The sequence below is a fragment of the Cannabis sativa genome, chromosome 3 (genome assembly GCF_029168945.1).
Source record: "Cannabis sativa cultivar Pink pepper isolate KNU-18-1 chromosome 3, ASM2916894v1, whole genome shotgun sequence".
Classification (NCBI taxonomy): Eukaryota; Viridiplantae; Streptophyta; class Magnoliopsida; order Rosales; family Cannabaceae; genus Cannabis; species Cannabis sativa.
Genome location: NC_083603.1, coordinates 40988370 through 41009137, shown reverse-complemented (window position 1 = coordinate 41009137; position 20768 = coordinate 40988370). Strand labels below are relative to the sequence as shown.

The following is a 20768-nucleotide window of genomic DNA, read 5'->3' as shown; positions in this document are numbered from 1 at the left end:
TCATAAAATCTAATTTAAATCGACTCACCACTATCTTTCCCTTAGTCTTCATCTCTAATTCTTCGATATCAATAACAATCGAACACTGTAACTCCACTCCAGTACATTAACGTCGAAGGAACAATTGGTTACTTATCAGTAAGTCCTTTTTTTTTATCTTTCTCGAAAACCATTCCTTACCTATTAACTTTATCATTTAATTTGTTAATTCAAACAGATACAATATGGAGGCCGAGTCTCAGGCAGAGAACATGAATGAGGAACAAACCTACGAATGGGAAAGCATAACAACAGAGCTAAACATCACAAAACCAGTGAATGAGATTCAAATATGTGACGTCCTAGGCAAGAGTCTCGACAAACTGGGAAAATGGGAAGCATTCTACGAAATGTATGCGAAACGGATGGGTTTCGGCACAAGAAAAGATGATGTACGACGTTCTCACGGAGTCATCGTAATGCGCAGGTGGGTTTGTTGTTCCGAGGGTTACAAAAGAATCACAATAACGGAAACACAAAGAAAAAAGAGACCTCATGATGTCACTAGAACCGGATGTCAGGCAGCATTACGTATTTTACTCACACAACCATCTAACACTTGGAAATGCAAAGAGTTCAGCACAATACACAATCACGACCTCGCTTCATCAAGTGAGGTACAATTTTTGAGATCATACCGAGTAGTGTCCGATGGCTTGCTTGCCCAAGTTAGGTCGATGAACTCAGTTGGAATTAAAACTGCCAACATAATGTCTCATGTTGCTTTGCAAAGTGGAGGTTACGAGAGAATGCCATGTCAACTTCGAGATGTCTACAACAGGGTTGCTGGTGCCAAGCGAGAAGAAAAGATAGAGACGGACTCGGAAGGAGCGTTGGGATTTCTTGATTGTCTCGCAGAGAGGGATCCAAATTTCTTCGTTGTATATCAGGTGGACGAGGAGAATCGATTGGCTAACTTATTTTGGGCAGATGGAAACTCACGTGTCGACTATGTGGCTTTTGGGGATGTACTAGGGTTTGATACCACCTACATGACAAATGAGTACAATAAGCCTCTCACTGTTCTCATTGGCGTAAACCACCATTTCAACACATGCATCTTCGGGTTCGCTCTACTCCTCCACGAGAAGCTTCCATCCTATCGTTGGCTACTTCAAAAATTTCTCGAATGCCATGGAGATAAGAAGCCAAATGTTGTAGTTACTGACCAAGATGTGGCCATGAAACAGGCCATCATGGAACACATGCCTGATGTGACACACCGTCTATGTGCTTGGCATCTCAATACAAATGCTTCCAAAAAGGTTAAAGATCCGATCTTCTTGAAAATGTTTAAAGATCTAATGTACAACTACTACGAGGAGGAGGATTTCGAAGCAAGATGGTTAGACGTCGTCGAAACCCAACAACTAACAGATAATGAATGGTGCCAAACAACATTCGACACAAGAAAACAGTGGGCAGAAACTTATTTAAGGGGTTCATTCGTTGCAGGAATGAGAACCACACAACGTTGCGAATCGATCAACTCAGCCCTAAAAAAATTTTTAGAGAAGAATTATTGCTTGCGCGAGTTCGTAACAACCATAGATATGACAGTCTCAAAGCTCAGACACAACGAGACTGCAAATGACTTCAAAAGCAGATGCACTCGACCTCACCCACCTAATCCTACATGCTTGACCACGTACTACAACCAATGTGTTGAATTCTACACAAGAACTATGTACCACAAGGTTGCTGAGCAGCTTGATTTAGAGAATAATTATTTTGTCATAAGTGAGGAGCAAGAAGGAGAGTGGCAGATATACACCATTGGAAAGTTTCAGCATCCGGAAGTCCGATACCGAGTTCATTACTGTGAAGGCCAACGAGCACTACACTGTAGCTGCATGCTATATGAAAGTCAGGGGTACCCTTGTAGACATTTATGGGCTACAATGAAAAGATTAAACATCAGAAGAATACCTAATACTCTTCTCATGAAGCGATGGAGCAAATCCGCGAAGACAAATCTCCACCTACATTTTAACCCCCCGGCCCAAGAACAACAACACATTTATGAGATGGCTAGGTTTGGATCTCTCACCTCATTAACTTATAACTTGACTTTCTATGCAGCAAAAACAGAGGATTCGTACACGCGTGCAAAGGAAGAGATTGAACGGCTAACTCTAATGTTGAAGGAAGAATTTGAGATGAGTTCCAATCCAGAAGGACAGACGCCACAACCTGGAAGATATCGTAACAACCCCAACATTATTAAAGACCCTGAAGTTGTGAGAACAAAGGGTACGGGAAATCCAAGGGAAGGACCGAACGGGGAGCAGATCCCAAGAAACTCAAGACATTGTCGCATTTGTCGCTCATCAGGCCATGATTATCGGCGGTGCCCAAACCGTCAACAGAATACTGGATCTCAGGGGCAACAGTCAGCACACAATCAACCAACAACTGACTCATTCAATGAACACTCCAACGCGTATTTCCCTGAACCGCCTTCCACCACACAAGAATCATACTATGGTCATTCATATATATAACTAGCTATTTTTAACCGTTGATGTTTTAAGGTTTATGACTCTAGTTATTGCTTCAAAAACTCTACATTTATATACTTCATGTTATGTTTGCCGTGTTTAAGGTATTTATCTCAACAAATCTCAAATTTATAATTAATGAACAAATAAATTATTTTACCCAAGAAAATTCAATCTTATAAGGTCAAAAATTTCCATAGTAATTGTATTTTTTTATACACAATAATAAAAATAAAAATAATACACCAACTTAAAACTCAATATATACCAACACATAATTTCATAATTTATAACAAATTATTCTTAACAATGTACTACGAAACAAATATGAATGTACTCTGTACGTGATATTTTGTACTCGGTACGTGATATTTTGTACACTAATTTTACTAAACAGCATGCATAAACAATTAATGTACTCGGTACGTGATATTATGTACTCAACTACAATTCCAAAATTACATACATGATGTAAAATACCAAAATAACCCCACTCCGACAACATGGACCCACTGCCTACAGTATATTTGTACAATTAACTGCCACGAACAGTAAAGCTGTTGTACTTTTTTTTACTTTAACTGACGTGAACAGTAATTAAATTGTACCTTTTTATTTTTTAATTAAAAATACAAATTTACAACCGGTTACCTAACCTAGAATAACCGGTTGCCAACTTAAATAAATAATTAAAAATTATAACTATTCTAACGTGGGACCTACCTGCCGTACACGGATTCCATTCCGTGTTTTGCACATTTGGGCACAAAATCGGCTGCCTATATATATATGACTATATAATAATATGATGAAGATAAGATAAGTTTTTGTACACAGCCAATATTAGCTGTTCCTCCACACCAATATCCTAAAGATTCCTTACCTTTTTTCATACATATCATCATCATTATTTTTTGGATTTCTTTTTTTCACATATATATATTATAGGATGCACTCCATTAAAATATATATTTTGTAATTTTTAATTAATTTGATATTTAGAAAAATTAATTTGTTCAATAGTTTTTATAATCGTGTATATTATTATCATTAAAATATTCTATAAAATTTTAAGAAAAAAATTAAAATAATTTATAAGATAAATCCAATATTCAACCGTTAATTTCACACGTACATATATAAAATAAAAAAGTCTTGTATGTTCACCAGACTATTTTAAAATACTATTTTTAGCGTGTTAATTTTTAAAATTTTATAAAATATTTTAAATAACTACAACGTATATCATAATAAAAAAATAATTAAATTAAATTTGTTTTTAGATACAAAAATATATAATATATAAGAATTTTCTTATATTATTTATTTATATTTTTGTAGGAGTATTTTAGGTACGTAAGGAAGCCCCATGTTTTGACACATGCCAATAGTACATGTATATGTATAAATCGATCAATAGTACGTAAAAGTGTTCACACATATAAACAGTTATAAATAAATAAATATATAATATTGTAAATTATAGTTAAAAATATATATTATATTATTGGCTGAATAATACCTATATTCAATGTGTGTTAACTTCATATCTATATTATATAATACAATTGTTTGAATATGTATATTTATCTATATATATATATATATGTGTGTACTTTATATATGTAATTAATGATTATTCAGTTTATACTAATATATATCAACTGATCAACTACTGATAAACAACATGTACATTTTAAAATAATTTTTTTTAGCTTTTATTATAAAGATAAATAGTATTTTTAATAATTATTAAAATAAATATGTATATTTTTAAAAAATATTTTTTTATTTTGGCCCTTAAAATGAGTGAGCTCTAAGTGCAGACCTAACCCACCTAAATCTAAGGCCGGTCCTGATTAGATCTCAGAGTAACGTTGTACATAGGCTTTTGAGGCTGTGTAATTGGTGATTGTATACATTTTCAGTAATAAAATTCTTACTTGATTACTAAATTAAAAAATATAAAAAATTTATTTTTTAAGAGTTATTATATTAAAAAAATACTAAAAACTATTATCGGTGTTTAGGACATTCCTCAATATCGGCCTAAATATTTTGGGAGTCATGTGGGAAAGATTAAAATTAAACTTTATATATATATATATAAAAAAAAAAGTTTGTACATAAGACCACAATTCCATGATTTTTACTTCTTTTTCTTTTTTTAAAGATATCTTTCTAGACTTTTAATTATAATTTTTTCATATAATAATAATAATAAAAAAGTTTTTCCCATAAAAAATGGACTAGTCTTGTGCAATGCTCAAACTACCAAAAGCTTAGACCGGCCCTGTTATACTGTAATTAAGTATCGGGTCTCATATAATTTAAGAAAATAACTTTTAAAAAATATTGCTAATTAATTATAAAGTGTCACCTATAAAAAATATTGAGCAAATAGCAATAGATATCCCTTTTAGCATTTCTCTTTTTTAAAAAAATGAAACATATATTTGATCATGGCTGAATGCTCGTGGATCTACTACAGACACTAATTGCATTTAACACGATAAGTTATTTTCACATTTTCTTTTTAGTTTTTTCCGATTAGAAATATTTTATTTATGGTAACTATTGTTTGTAATTTCTATAATTTTTATCTATTGATGCTTATTTTGGTTATTTAAAAGAATAAATTTACAATAATATTTATTTATTTATTATTTTTATGTTTCATCCCACTATTAATGTATAGTTTGTTTATGTGCAGTTAAAATACTAATGTTGTGACAGTCAGTAGTCCTGTGATCCGTAAGGGGAAATACCGGGTAAGCTGTGCAATCCCACACCGCCTGAGGAAGGTCAAGTGGGATGATTCCGAGACTGTGTAGGCATGGGACTACACAGTTGAAGAGGGCTTAAATGGATTGATTGGTACTACCTATGTCAACAAGGTGCATCTTGTTTTTCGGTAGCCCATCACGAAAGAACTCCACAGTTAAGCGTGCTTGGCTTGGAGCAATTTCAAGGATGGGTGACCTCATGGGAAGTTTTCCCAGGATGCGTGTGAGTGAGGACAAAACACGCTGGAAACACTCGTGTTGATCTGTAGGGTCAGTCATCAATCCAGGAAGCAACCAGAGTGGCGTACTCGTGTATAAGAGCCATTATTCCGTGGGTGGAAGGACCCAATGGAGGCTTGAAGCGGGGACGTTACAAATGGTATCAGAGCCTTGACCCAGCCGGAAGTGTGGTCGACGAGGACGTCGGACCCTGTAAGGGGGGGTGATTGTGACAGTCAGTAGTCCTGTGATCCGTAAGGGGAAATACCGGGTAAGCTGTGCAATCCCACACCGCCTGGGGAAGGTCAAGTGGGATGATTCCGAGACTGTGTAGGTATGGGACTACACAGTTGAAGAGGGCTTAAATGGATTGATTGGTACTACCTATGTCAACAAGGTGCATCTTGTTTTTCGGTAGCCCATCACGAAAGAACTCCACAGTTAAGTGTGCTTGGCTTGGAGCAATTTCAAGGATGGGTGACCTCCTGGGAAGTTTTCTCAGGATGCGTGTGAGTGAGGACAAAACACGCTGGAAACACTCGTGTTGATCTGTAGGGTCAGTCATCAATCCAGGAAGCAACCAGAGTGGCGTACTCGTGTATAAGAGCCATTATTCCGTGGGTGGAAGGACCCAATGGAGGCTTGAAGTGGGGACGTTACAAATGTCCCTTCAAGCTTTTAGAGAAAGGATAACAACTTTTTAAAACAAATTGCGGGACGCTGATGACATTGGATTGTAGTCTGTTACTAAGATTTTACAACTGTGATTTATTTTTCAATAAAGTTTCCCTACTCTAATGATTTTAAGATCATTGCTAGAAGTTTTTACAAGTTTGTCATCCAAATTTCCAAGAGTGTCCCTAATCTGTGTTGCTCATGGATTAGTTGTGCATGCTCTTCGGATGAATGAACAATTTATTTAACTATATATGATGATCCAAATTTTTGTTGGATGTATAGAAATATTGTAATAATCATGACATGTATAGTATTTATTTAATGAACATGATCATAACTAGCTTGTATAACATTATTATATTTTCAATGAATTTATTCATTGCTTTTAAAAATAACACACACATATTTGATCGATAGGAAAAAGAATCCAAGGAAAGACCCCTAATAAATATATACAAATATGTATAAATGTTTTTACATATAATATGATTAATTAATTATATTAAGTAAGAACATGTGAGTTTAGATACGATTCACATGCATATCCCCCCTGACATTATTGTTAATCATATGCATATATAAAATATACATATATTATATTATATATACACATGCAAGAGTAAGTACTATAATTTCATACATTATTAACTTACAAAACTGCTAAAAGATCTTGTAACCTACATATATATAATATTTTAAACTAACTTCTTCCATATATATACATATACAATTATTAATTATTAATTCATAATCTATTATCTATATTTAATAATAAAGAGATGTTACTGTCATATATAGCCGCCCAAATAATCTTTGAAACAACACACAATTAAGTCATTATATATATACATATTGTAGACTATATATGGAAGCATTATATATAGTTTATGTAATTAAGTTTCCATTTAATTATTACCATGTATAAATAATATATATTATTAGGATCCAGTTGGAAAGAGTCTTATATATGATCATGCATGTATGTATATTTTCCTTTCTTTTTTAGGTTGTATGTATTTCAATTACATTATATTTATTTTTGAGGATGGTTTTAACTATGTAATTAATTAATTAGTTGAAATTATAATGAACACCAAACATAATTAACATGAATATACATAAAACCAAGCTAAAAGTACATAATTAGCCATTTATGCTTTGAATAAACACAAAGTTATGGGGTTAATCCCCCTTGTGAGAGTCTCGCACTTCAGCGAAACACGCCTAATCTATTATATATTTTTTTGAATGAAGAACTATGATTTTTTTTTTTTAAAAAAAAAAAAGTACGATATAATTAACAAAAAAGAATTTTATTATATAAGCAATAAAAATTTTAATATTTTTTATATACTCTCTTGTTTTTTTAAATGATCAAAATTAATTTGATGTAGTTTTTTTTGTTAATGATGATTAAAAATTACACAATTAATTAATGCTCAAGATATATTATTTTTGTAAAAAAAAAGATGACTATAGCAGAATCAAGTATATATATTTATGATCATAAAGCTAGACTGTTTAAATATGAAACATTAATTAATTATATATTTTATTTATTACTTGGGAAGAAAACCAAAAACAAAAGAAGTTACAAATAAGACTTTTATTATGTCTCTCTGTCTTATGACTTAATTAACAGAATTAATTAATTAATTAAGCAGTAGCTCCAACAGGAACAGCTCCCTTAAGCCTTGAAGATCCATATAGAGTTTCCTCAAACCTAATAATCTCATTTTTGGAACCATAAGCAACTTGAGTTCTATCATCAAGATTGTTAATCACTTTGTCAAGCACAGATTGATGCCCATCACTACTGTGACCTCCAGCCTTTTCAACCAAGAACCCTAATGGTGCTACCTCAAACAATAGCCTCAATTTCGCTTTGGCTGATGGAGATATCACATTTGTGAAAATACCCTTCTCCTTCACAATAATCTATAACATAATTGATTGTATCAATAACAGATTAAAAATATACATTGTTAATTATAGTAGCCATAATATCAATTTTTAAAGATTCTAAAAAATTTACAGAGTTTATTATGTTGAACTCTGTTTTTGGCATCATAAATTATTTGATATTATCTAAAAAAAAACTATTAAGATGCATGTTGTAACTACAATCTATAGTGATATGAAAGAAAAAATAAGTTATACAACAAAAGTACCTTATAGTCGGGGCAAAAATTATGTTAATCAACTAGCTCAAGTGGTCATAAAAGGTATGGAATGATGCGTGTGTGTAGAAGGTCTTAGAATTATGTCATAAATTGTGTAATGTAATTTATATATAAACGTTTCAATCAATAAAAAGAGCAAAAATTATGTTATTTTAAGAGTATTGCTATAACGCACCAATACTCAAAATACCTTGATGCAAAATTATGTATTGAGTCCAACATATTGTATTTTAAATTGAAATATGTCGGCGGTATCAATAACAGTATGTCATATTAAGTGATGTTAGGTAATACTGGTGCCTTGATTAATATATGAGTGTTCTGACCTGGTTAACATCAGGAACCATTCCTCCAGTGTATCTCAATGTGTACTTCTCTTTCACATAGTAATCAATTAGCTGTGAATGGAAAAGTACTTAGAACTTTATCATTCAATTCATTGTTGAGAAAAATAGAACAAAAATTATAGTTAATTACTTTGCTGTATTCTGGGTTATCAAATGTAGCTCTCAAGTTTCCAGGGGAGAAAAGTTTTCCTTCATTAATTTCTGTTGTGTCCTTCACATGCTGCCATTTTCCTTTTTACACAAACAAACCAAATCATTAGTTTTCTAATGAAAAATCCAGTTATAACAGTTTGAAATAGCCAATGTCAACACTTGTACTCTTTGTTTTACAAAACAATAAAACTATTGCTTTGACTCAAGGCCCGGCCTTAAGTTAAGGCAGGATAGGCCCACGCCAAGAGCCCCTTAACCTAAGGGCCCAATTGTTTAAAATTATCATTTAACATCATACAATTTTCTTAACATTTTAATTAAAAGCGCTTTAAATTTGATTTTAGGGCGCTCGGGTCAATATAAGCATTATTTTTTTTATTATTTTATAAAATACAGGGTACTAAATAAGTATTACCAATAATAAAAGGTTAAACTTGTATTAAACAAAAACACAAAGTACTAAAGTAGTATCTATCGAATTAATGATAATGCATCATATCATAGTTAGTTAAGTTAGTTAGTTACCTTCATCCAAAAGCAAGAACTCATGAGTACCAGGAATATCTTTAAGAGCAAGAACATAAGTAGTTCTTGGGCCATAAATTCCCATGGCTGCAGCAACTTGATCTCTTCCTGTGACACCGGTTAACTTATCGCCCGGCCACACTCCAAAGATTGTTCCTACTGTGAAATTCGTGTCAACGATACTCGATCCATCGAGTGGATCGAAAGCCACACTGAATCCTCCTGTTGTTAATCATGATTTTTTCGAATTCGGTTATTAGAAGACAAGAACATTCAAATTATGAATTTTTTTAGATCAAATTTTTTTGTTTAGATTTTCTTACCTTCAATTGGGCCTCCCATGTCTTGGAGTTCAGGTACTTCTTCAGAACAAGCATACTTACAGAAGTGTGAGTATTGTAAGGCCTATTAATTAAGTAAAAACCAATTAATGATTTAGGAACTTAACAAAGTTGTTAAAGTTACATTAATTGAAATAATCTTTACATCAATTTATTTTGGTTGTGATATATTCAATAATAAAGAACAAAAGAAATATTTAAGTAAAGGAACTCTGCATAGCTATATCACTATATGGTTACATATTTGTGACTAAAATGCATTACATATATAATAAAACATTTTACTTTTTAAATAATAATTATTTACTAATGCTTCATGTGGAGAGTAATTAATAAATGATCATAGACTTATTAGATTGGATTGAATTAAGAAAAAATAAGAGAGAAAAAGTATAAAAAAAAAACAATGAATTGATCATATATAAATAACTAAATCAAATTGTAAAAATTATCTAATCCAATCAAATTTGAACTTATTATGAAATAAAACCTCAAAAAGACCTATTATGACAAAAAATAGAAATAATTACATAAAATACTAATTTTTGTAAATTTTTTACATTTTTTCGTTTAAATTTTTTTATATATATTTTTACGGTACTCTATAAAAACACATGAAAGTATATAATAAGAAAACAACAACATAAAAAAAAATAAAGAATTAACGACAAAATAATAAGAATACAGTTTAAATAACCGTAAAAATGTTAAAAACTCCGTACAAATTGTATTTTATAATTTTTTTGTCATTTTTGTGTTTTTTTTGAAATTATCCCAAAAAAATATTTAGGTAAAGGAAGTCTGCATACCACTATATGGTTACATATTTGTAACTAAATGCATTACATAATGAAATGGATTAGACATAAACAAATGACAATTTGAAATTTGAACTAATTTTACTGTGCATGAAGAGATAAAATCTGAATTGAAATTAGTTGATTAAGTAAGAAAAAGAAAAGTAATTAACCTCAAAAAGAAGCTTATCAGCAAGCATATCAACAGCAAGTTGCTCATCACCAAAGGAGTTAACACAAGCAGTTCCACCACAAGAAGCTGTTCTTACTTTAAATGCAATTGTTCTAAGTGCTTCTCCCATTGACATAAGCAATGTTCTCAGTCCCTTATCTGTTGTTGCTTTGTTCAAAAACTCTTCCTACCACAACACACATATTTTACTAGTTTTAACATTTTACTACAAATCCTCATATTTTATGACACTTTTTAATTAATCTTCTTACCAAGCTATCACCAATTTCGCATTTTGTTACTGATGTAGAGTTCTTCGATTTTACAACTTTTAGCGACGATTTTGGCGTCACACGCAATGATTCCCCAAACAACGAGCTTGATTTCAAGACCTGTCATGGTTATTCAATATTTTGTAAAATTCTTTGGGTATGTAAATTTTTTCGTGGCGAAAATCTTTATACAGTTTATTTTTGGCAATACATATCTCAATAGTTATATTTGATGTCACATAGGGATTAATATGGTAACAAAATGACTACATAGAGATTTTTGCTACAAAATTTTTTACATAAAAACTTAAGTGCAACAAAGTAAATTACATAAGTAGAATGAGATGGTGATGGTCTATATTAATTTTGATTTTTTGTTAAAACAATGAAGGACTAAAAACCTTATTCTAAACCAAAGATATCATAAATTTGATAAAAATAAAAAATGCCCAACAAAGCATATAAATACATACATACATACATATGTATATATTATATAGTAGTTAAGATTATATAAATTATGAGTACCTTGGAATTGAAAGATGGAGAAATGGATGAAGGAGAGAAGAGAGACATAGAATGCTGAGATGAAATACTTGGAAGAAAAGTTCCACGAGCACAACATGCCACACCAGTCTCCATACTCAAATTACCTTAAAAATTATTCTTCTTTGAGTTTTAAGACTCTTAACCAAACTAAAACAAATAAACCAAAAGAACACTAAGCTAAGCTAAGCTTGTTGCTTTTGATTTTGTGTTATTGATTGCATTGGGCATGAGAACTTGGAAGGAGAGTGTAGTATTAGATAAGTGTTTGGACACGTGGCACCCTCTCAGTAGATAGACCCAAGTATAGTAGCATTGGCTGAGAAGTAATTATCTTCACACTCCTATATGTGTGGCTATAAAATAATAAGATAATGATAAAAGGCCTCTGTCCTCACCAATGATAAGTTATGCTGATGAAATAAATAAATTATTTGCAATTTTATTTATTTAATATGATGAAATTCTGTTGAAAAAACCAACTGTTTTTTTTTTTGTTAGTTTATAAGTTTTTATGGGAATGTGTATTTGTATACGTATTTGGCTAAGGTATTTTATATTGGGATGTGTGTTGTTTTAAAAATAAATCAATGATCGAAATAAGCAAAAGTAAACTCAAAAGTGACCAATTTAATTCCAAGTCAATTCACTTCTTGATTTTCTCATTCAATCATTTTTTTCTCTTTGATTTTTCTGCTTTTTTTTTTATCTTTGATGGGTGTTCATATTCGAATCTAACGACAACACATGTTACAAAAAAACAATATGGAATAGAGAATGAAAAATTATAAATGGTACAAAAATTAAATAATACTCAAGTTTCTCAAAATTTCCATACCAAAAACAATCTCACTTAACCAGTGGATCAAGTCAACTTGGCATTGATTTTCTTGGATTTGGTACTTTTAGCTTTTCCCTTTTGTTGTTTATACTCTTCATAAAGCTTCAAGGAATGTTTTGTATGATCCAACTCACTCATCAATCTTTGGTTCTCCTTAATGTCTCGAAGAAGCGTAAAATGTTCCGAGAGTTTGTTTTTCAACATGTCTTCATCAACGGGAGTTGTATCGATTGACGATTGGACTCCAGCCGATTTGAAGGACCCGCTTCCTTTTTTCTTACCGGTGGATTTAGAGGAATCGGTTGGTGGGGTTAGTGACTCCAGCTCACGTGACAAGTCGTTGAAAGCTTGTATTGGGGAAACATTGGAGAAAAAGAACTGGTCGTGAGTAACGTTCATGTTTGAAATTCCGGTAGCCATTGTTGAAACAGCAGGATGATAATGCTTCACAAGAAGATTCAGTTCCCAAAGGACTGAAGCAAGTGCACCACTTAAGTTGGGGTCTGAAGCATATGGATGGTATTTCTGTGAACAAAAATGCCGTTAGATTTTGTTGTTCAACACCGAAATCCCAGAAATTTGCCCTCAAAATTGTTGGTTATTAAAACAAAAAGAAAATATACTTAGAAACCAAGCAATCTTTGCATAATTGTATAACATGAGATATTACCGCAATGGAGCCGGAAACCGAGCCACCCCCGGCATCATTTTCCAACAAATTTCGACACTTGACATTTTTCTGAAGAAGATGCTTCAGAGTGACCAAAGCTGAAAAAGTTCCCAAAGGACATGTTATATAACTTTACAATGATTCATATCTTATGTCTGATACCAAAATGGGAAATTTCAATATAAAAAAGGCCTACCCGCCATTGCTTCGGCAGAGCCAAAACATAATGAGAAAGTAGCCAGACGCTTTACAAATGCAGCTGCCTTTTGCATGTCATGTTGTCTATCTTCACACAACATTATCTTCAAAGCTTCGGCTAAGACTTCTCCCTGATCTCTGTTAAAGAAACAAAATTGAAAAAAGATTAACTAAAGAAATACAAACCCGACTTGACATCTCAAGCACAGCCGAATTGGAATGTATAAAACACAAATGCACTTGCCTCACACATATATATACACTAAAACAAGAGAGAGCACTGACCTTCCAGGCCTGTATTCAAGGATTATATTATACAGTTGGATAAAGAAGTCCTGCAGATCAACATTCAAGGCGTCGAGGTTGCTCTTCATCACTTTAAAAGCAACAATGCAGCATTGAAGGCGCTCAGATACTGTCAAACTTTTCCCAGAGGCTTTTTCAGAACTATCACAACCATATGCAAGCCTTCTTAGATGACTTATGAGATCACTCATGAAATCTAAATCTATTAGATGGGAAAATTTCCCTAAACCTCTCAAACAGGGAGCCAGCAGAGGGTGGGAACCACCAGCATTTGCTTCAGAACTAAGATACAAAATAAGAAAAGAGAAAAAGTAGTCAAAAATATGTAGGGAGAATTTATTAGATAGCAGTCTATCAAAAGTCATTCTCGAAGTGTCAACTTTCCAGGATTCAGATTTCTGTCTTACGTTCTTATGCAAATTCATAGATAACAACTCAATTTAGCTCTTGTAATTTACGAAAACAAGAAAATAATCTCAAAGCTAACAAAATATGTGGAAAATAAAATATAACAAGGTTTCCTAAACAATCACTACTCTGCTCACCCATATAAAATATATTTATACATATATACACTAAAAACATGTAATTAAATGGTTTTGATCATCAAGCAAGCTTTTAATTTCGAAGAAGAAAAACCGCATGAAAATTGCTGCTCCCCAATCTCACTTAGACAATATTTTATGTACTATGTATCTCAACAGCAAAATTAGACAACTTAATACACTAAGCTCAGGAATAGTTCAAGAAAAAGCCATCTGTGAGAGGCAATGATGTAATTAAATATATGTACATACAACAGTTTCCAACCTAATCACCCATATGTAAATTTGCAAGGACAAATAGACAATCATATATTTGCTTCCTGTAGTATCTGTTAATTCAATGTAAATGAGTCTTGAACCTAATATCACAAAGCTTTTGTGTATCTTTACTAAACAATACTACACGACATTGCATGTTCAGGTCAATAGAATTATACGATGAAAAATTATAGTGAACCTGGCAACTGTTGCCACTGTATGCTTCAAGATACGAAAATATGTTGCAAACACAGCAGAAAGTGTCTCTGTCTGCATCCTTCTCCGCTCTGTAATATCAGGGGTGTAAGCTACAGACTTGTAATCAGCTTCCACCTAGTACAGCAACATAGTGTTCCCATCAATAGAACAAATTAAGAGCAATAAAATTGTAAAAGGTAACAGTAGTTCTTTTTTAATATGTAAAAATCTACCTCCTCTCTTATCTTTGACATGGTCTCTCGTTTACTTCTCTTTTTGTCATTCTCTGGCAACTGACTTGCATCATCAAAATTCTTTCTCTTCCTACCTCTCTTGGGTTTGACTCTATTCTTTGGATCTTCTTTGTGCGACCTCCCAAGATCTTCATAAAATGACAAAGATAAGAAAACCTGAGAAAGCAATGCAAACAATGTTCAGGCGAAGTTTAGAGATTTAAAACAATTTGGTAAGTTTTATTTAAATGTGCCCACACAAAAAAAAATGTATATATAAGCTGAAGGAGGGCATCACACCTCAATGGTATCAGGATGCAATTGACAATTATAAGCTTTCACATGATCTGCAATCAATCGAACAGCCTCCCCTGTGAGTTCGCCACCATGTTTACCCTCATTTGTAAAAAGTGACTTTATCGCTGAGGAACAAAGTCTCCTGTTAACAAGAAATATACATGTAAACAAAAATGTTTCCATTGAAAATACTTAAACTAGATGAGCCACTGCAGCTATATTACAAGAAAAAGTGTAAATTAACCAGATAAGCCAAAACCAAATTAGAATTGCCCCAAAAGGGAAAGGTTTTTTAGACTTCCACTCCCTAAGCAGATTCATTCAGGTACATTAATCATCTTCTTAAACAAAAGTTAAACACAAAATCCAAGAAAACATTGTACTGAGATTTTCAAGCTCGAAACTGTCACTAGCCCCTAAAAGGAAACTTATCAAATCTTAAAAAGAACAAGGAAGAAAGAATATAGAAACAGCAAAACCTTACGACGTCATCTTGGGAGCTTATGTTTCTGACAACAACACCTAACAAGCTCTCGCGAAAGTTAAAATGAGGTGCTGCATCAAGCAAAGAGCAGAGACATCGAATGGCCACATGTTGGAAAGAGGGCACATTAACAAGTGCTGATAGTTTCTGCAAGTATGCCTGTAAAATCATGCATGAAAAATAAGAAATTAGCTGTAATTTACTGAACTTAAAAGTTATTCATGCCTGAAAACTAAAACAATAGTATTGAAAAGCAAATATCAGAACAAGTTGACAATAGATTCCAATTCTCATTCAAATTGGAGTACCAACCTTGTATGAAGATAAAAGTGTTGACTCATAAAATCGCATTTTCTTGACATCCTTAGAGACTTTCATCTGGAGCTCCTTCTCAGTAGGAAGCCTGATCCGGTAGCTGTCGCACAAATGGAAAATGTGAAAATCTAAACTGAATACAAACACCAGACACCTTCCATACAATGAAATTATTCATACCCGGGGATGATATCCTTAAAAATTGCCAACAAAGATAACAGTCCAAGTTTGACAATTGGATGGTTATCGTCTTTACAAAGTAGTAAGAACTCATTTAGAGATTTTATATTAGACTCTGGATCAGAAAGCAGTGCAGTTCCCAGCTCAGCAATCTTTCGCTTCTTATTTTCAAATGCTTCTTCAGCCGTGAGATCTTCTTTCACCTCAGCCTAAAAGCAAAAGGGGAAAAAAATTATGGGACACACAAAACCAGAGTCCAAGCATTTTATCTACTTGGTATTAATGGAATCCCTATATGCAAACATTGTGATACAATTTAAGTTGTGTATTTGATATAGTTCCAAACAATACGGGCATACAACAAAAAATGAAAGCATATTGTTCTAAATTCTAATACATGTCAAATTGACAATAAATATTATGAATACTCAAATATCTCAAGTATATTCCTTGTATATTTTATGACTAAGGTTCACATTTGTTACTTAATAATCCTAACAATTACAAGTAAAAAAAAATATGACATAAAACTTCAGTCATAAGGAAAACAAAGTAAAATAAGAAACTTCAAAATAGTAATTACCAAAGCAGCTGCTTGTGGGGTTTGCTCCACTTCAGGTGCGACCACCACTTCCTTCCCTTGTTTCTTTGCCTCTTTCCTACCCTTTTTGAGCTTCGCCCTCTTCTCCGCCTTTGTCAACTTAAAAACACCTGTACCTTCCTTATCATCTTCTTTCTCTTCTTCTTCATTAAGATTGCTTTCAGATTGCTTTGAAGCCTTTGGAACTATACCAGACAGCATATACAAAAGGTATCATACTTACAGCTTCAAAGACTAAATAAAAGACAGCAATGTAAGATAGCGAAAAACTAAAAACCTGTTCTGTAGACAAGTGTCCCATCTAAAGTTTTCACCGGAAGAGCATCTACACGATCCACTTCAAGCTTGTCAACCTCTTGCTCTTTCTGCAATTGTTTCTTCTTTAATCGCCTCTCGTATATCGCCTCCAAAGCATCCTCTTTCACATCAGCAACACGAGTAACATGCCTTTTTGTACGCAAATACAAAGTTGATCAGTAGAGAAAAATCCCACACAAAAAAAAAAACAGCACAGAAGTTAATTTGATTCACTATGACAGCAAAGACATTATCTTCTTCAATATGAAAGTTACCATTATATAATTTAAAGCAAGTTCGATTCAGTTTCAATGAAAATAAGACTAAAACACACACACACACACGCATTATGGTATAAAAAACTTCAAACACTAAAGAAAATCAACATTTCCAGTACATATTTATGAACAGAGTTTGATACAGAAACTAGTTGAATGATATCAAATTGATCAAATCCATTAAAATCAATATTCTGCATAGAATCAAAGGTATAAAATACAGAAATGAGAATGAATTAAAAAGAAAAAACACGAACTTGGTGATAGATTGGGTGTCCAAGCGTGAAACGAAGCCAGCATAATCTTTATTGTGGTGAACAAACTCCAAGTCCTCATCGGAGACTTCAATTTCATCATCAGCAATATCCGGTGGAAGGTCAGGTGGAAGAATTATCTTCTGCTTTCCACCACCCTTCTTCGTCCTCGTCCTCATCATGAGTTTGGCTAGGGTTTCGGGTTTTTGGGTTTGGGGGTTTTAGTTTGAAGCTACTTCTGTTACGACCTCTCTTACAGGGTTTTAGCGATTTTTTTCACTTACAATTTTCTCAGCAATATTATCCGTTGGATGGAAGAATCTAACGGCTGAGATCAATGATGAGATTATTTTTATTATTTATTATGAGTAATTATTTAGGGATAATTGCGGCAAAAGTCCCCAAAAAGTTAGGGTTGATGCAGATTAGTCCTCAACCTCAAAAATTGGCGGTAATAGTCCCTAAGGTCCCCATTTTCGTTAGTCCGTTAGTCCCTATTTCTAACTGATCCGTTAAACCCAAATAAAATGCCACATGTCAATTTTTGATTGGTCCAAATAATAATTTTAATTAAAAATTTTAAAATAAAATAAAAAACTAAAAACAAATATTTTAAAATCATAATTTTTTTTTTTTTTGAAAAAATAAAAACAAATAAATTCTCTTTAAAAAACTTAATTAATTTTTATTTTTTCACAAAACCGACCATCACTTTTCTCTTTCCCCTTCGTCTTCTTCATTCTGCCAATACCTCCATAGCCATGGTCTGAAGCTCCCACCGTCGTCCCCTAAAACCTCCATAGCCGACCCTTGCTTTTCTGTCTTCCCTTCTTCTTCTTCTTCATGAACCCAGCCAACCTCTTTTCTTGTTCATCTTCTCCATTTCTCTTCAACCCAGCGCAGCCATCATCACCACACTTCGAGCTCCACTTTTCTCAGATCTGTTTGAGCTAGACTACCCCAAGATCACAACATCGTCCCCGTGCCAAGCCTCACCCCCATTTTATTTCTTCTCCTACAGTTTCCCCACAACAAGAACAAAAAAAATCCTCACCCACACCATGCTCAGATTTGAGATCGGGACCACGCCGATATCGTTCCAAAGCTTTTCGCCGGAGGTCAAGATTTGAAGACCAATGAACCGGTTCTGGGTTGGTTTTTGTAGTCGATGAGCAGAGCCTAACCACCTTGTGAAATCGAAGGGACCCATTGTTGAATTTGGAGTTGATTTTAGTCATCGACGACCAACCTCTGCAAATAACAGCATTGCAAGTACTCTAGTTAGTATCATTCTGTAACCAGAATGCCATCGGACATGTGAGGCAGTGATACATAGTAAGAAAAGAAGAAAACAAAATTTGACATTATTAAAGCTTAGAGTGCAACAGGAGATTCAACCTTTGAACTCCATCGGAGCAATGGTTTTGATGCCATCATCATGATGGTGAGTTTGTGAGAGATTTGTGGGTGGTGAGTTAGATCTGAATATCAGTTTTTTTTTTACTGTAACATTGATAAATTCTTTGAAGAAGAAGAAGAGAAGGATCGAGGTGGGTGGGATTTGGGTATTAATTATAGGATTTTGTTATATTTTCTTAGATAATGGTTTTTTTAATTTTAATAAAAGAAAAAATAAATAAATAAATTTTATAGATTTTATTTTTTATATAATTTCTAATTATTTAAATTTTTAATAATATTTATTAAGTATACCAATAATGTTTTGACACGTGGTAATTGTTATAGCAATTAACGGACTATTTAACTTAGGTACTAACGGACTAACAAAAATGGTGACCTTAGGGACTATTACCGCCAATTTTTGAGGTTGGGGATTAATCTGCATCAACCCTAATTTTTTGGGGACTTTTGCCACAATTATCCCAATTATTTAAGGGTGCTAACCAAAATACATAAACGACATTAATCGTGTAAAACGACATTACAAAAATTAGCTTCATTTTTCCCAATAATTTTTCTAAAAATAGATTATTAAAGCAAATCATCCAATATAAGTATATCAAACTGATTATAATAATGATTAGAAGGTAGTGTTTAGTAACACTTTTATTTTTAAATTTTTTAATCACAAAAATAAAAGTAAAATTTTTTAAAAATTTTGTTTTTGAAAACAAAAAATAAAAGTGTGTTCTGTAAATTTTATCTTTTGATTTTATTTAGGTCGAGTCTCGGATAAGGTCTGGGCCAAAGTCGAGGTCCGGGTCCGTGTTTTGGCTCCTCAAGGCAATAGTCAAGGTCGAGTCTGGGGTTAGGGCCGGAATTCGGGCTCAGCTCAGGGTTCGAGTTTGGATTCCAGGTCGAGGTTGGGGGTTCGGTATGGATTTGGATCTGAGACCATGGTTTGGATTTTGGTCTGGGTGTTAAGGTCCAAGTTGGGAACGAAGTCCAATATTGATTAAAAAAAACAACTGTTTAAATTTTTTTGAAAGTGACTGTTATTCCAAATTTCGTACAGGGTGACGTGGCACTCATTAGAGTGACACAATGGAGTTCATTTTAAGACCTGAACGGGTATACTCACCTAAGGTTTTGTCCATAACGGCTCGAGATTAAATCAACAAAGTTTAGTTCTTCAGCAAGTAGTAACCAAACATAATCTATGCCTCGTAATGTTCCCAGCTGAATACACGTTTTTATTTGGTCAAGCCCTGAAGTGTCTGAGAAGAGTTTGAGGCCTTGTAACATGTAATAGATGCTCTTAAAATTGCCATTGCAGAATAACTGAACATCATCTGCAAAGCTTAAGTGGTTTAGTCTTATAGCTTCACATTTGTCATGAATACCAAAATCTTATTTAAGATCAATCTTCTGTAGGATCCTGGTAAGATATTCCATCCCAAGTACAAAGATCATGGGTGACATGGGATCATCTTGTCTCAATCCACTTTTGGCCTTAAAGAAACCTTGCATAGAACCATTAAACATGATCGAGAACCATACAAAGGAACATTTTACACATTTACTTTTAATACAGTAGAACCTCTATCCAAGAATACACTTGGGACCAAATAAATTATATTCTAATTAAGAGGTTATAACTCAATAGAGTTACACTAGAAAAATAAAATTAAAAAACTAAAAAATATCAATGTAATAATAATAACAATAAATAATCATTAATACTATATTATATTAAAATTATTTTAGAGTAAATATAATGTTCATACATGTATTATAATTTGAAATAAAATTATTAATTTTACATAAATAAATTTACAAAATATATGTATATA

General features: G+C 32.9%; 3 protein-coding genes across 3 annotated transcripts; 1 reads left to right on the top strand and 2 right to left on the bottom strand.

The window, feature by feature from the left end:
* Nucleotides 1-224: 224 nt before the first annotated feature.
* LOC133036071 (protein FAR1-RELATED SEQUENCE 5-like) lies at nt 225-2543 on the top strand. The gene has a single exon (XM_061112538.1). The coding sequence runs from the start codon at nt 225-227 to the stop codon at nt 2541-2543; it is 2319 nt and encodes a 772-aa protein (XP_060968521.1).
* Nucleotides 2544-7699: 5156 nt separating this feature from the next.
* On the bottom strand, nt 7700-11957 carry LOC115709267 (sedoheptulose-1,7-bisphosphatase, chloroplastic). Its single transcript, XM_030637326.2, has 8 exons — nt 11542-11957; nt 11014-11133; nt 10743-10928; nt 9755-9836; nt 9432-9653; nt 8884-8984; nt 8733-8804; nt 7700-8161 (listed from the first exon to the last, which is right to left on the bottom strand). Exons 1-8 carry the CDS (start codon nt 11653-11655, stop codon nt 7880-7882), a joined length of 1179 nt encoding a protein of 392 aa, XP_030493186.2. The 5' UTR covers nt 11656-11957; the 3' UTR covers nt 7700-7879.
* Nucleotides 11958-12309: 352 nt separating this feature from the next.
* Nucleotides 12310-17780, bottom strand: LOC115709246 (nucleolar complex-associated protein 3). Its single transcript, XM_030637294.2, has 13 exons — nt 17518-17780; nt 16963-17132; nt 16668-16870; nt 16085-16293; nt 15902-16004; nt 15585-15748; nt 15109-15247; nt 14809-14985; nt 14577-14710; nt 13554-13856; nt 13267-13406; nt 13071-13168; nt 12310-12925 (listed from the first exon to the last, which is right to left on the bottom strand). Exons 1-13 carry the CDS (start codon nt 17694-17696, stop codon nt 12425-12427), a joined length of 2520 nt encoding a protein of 839 aa, XP_030493154.2. The 5' UTR covers nt 17697-17780; the 3' UTR covers nt 12310-12424.
* Between the last annotated feature and the right edge of the window lie 2988 nt (nt 17781-20768).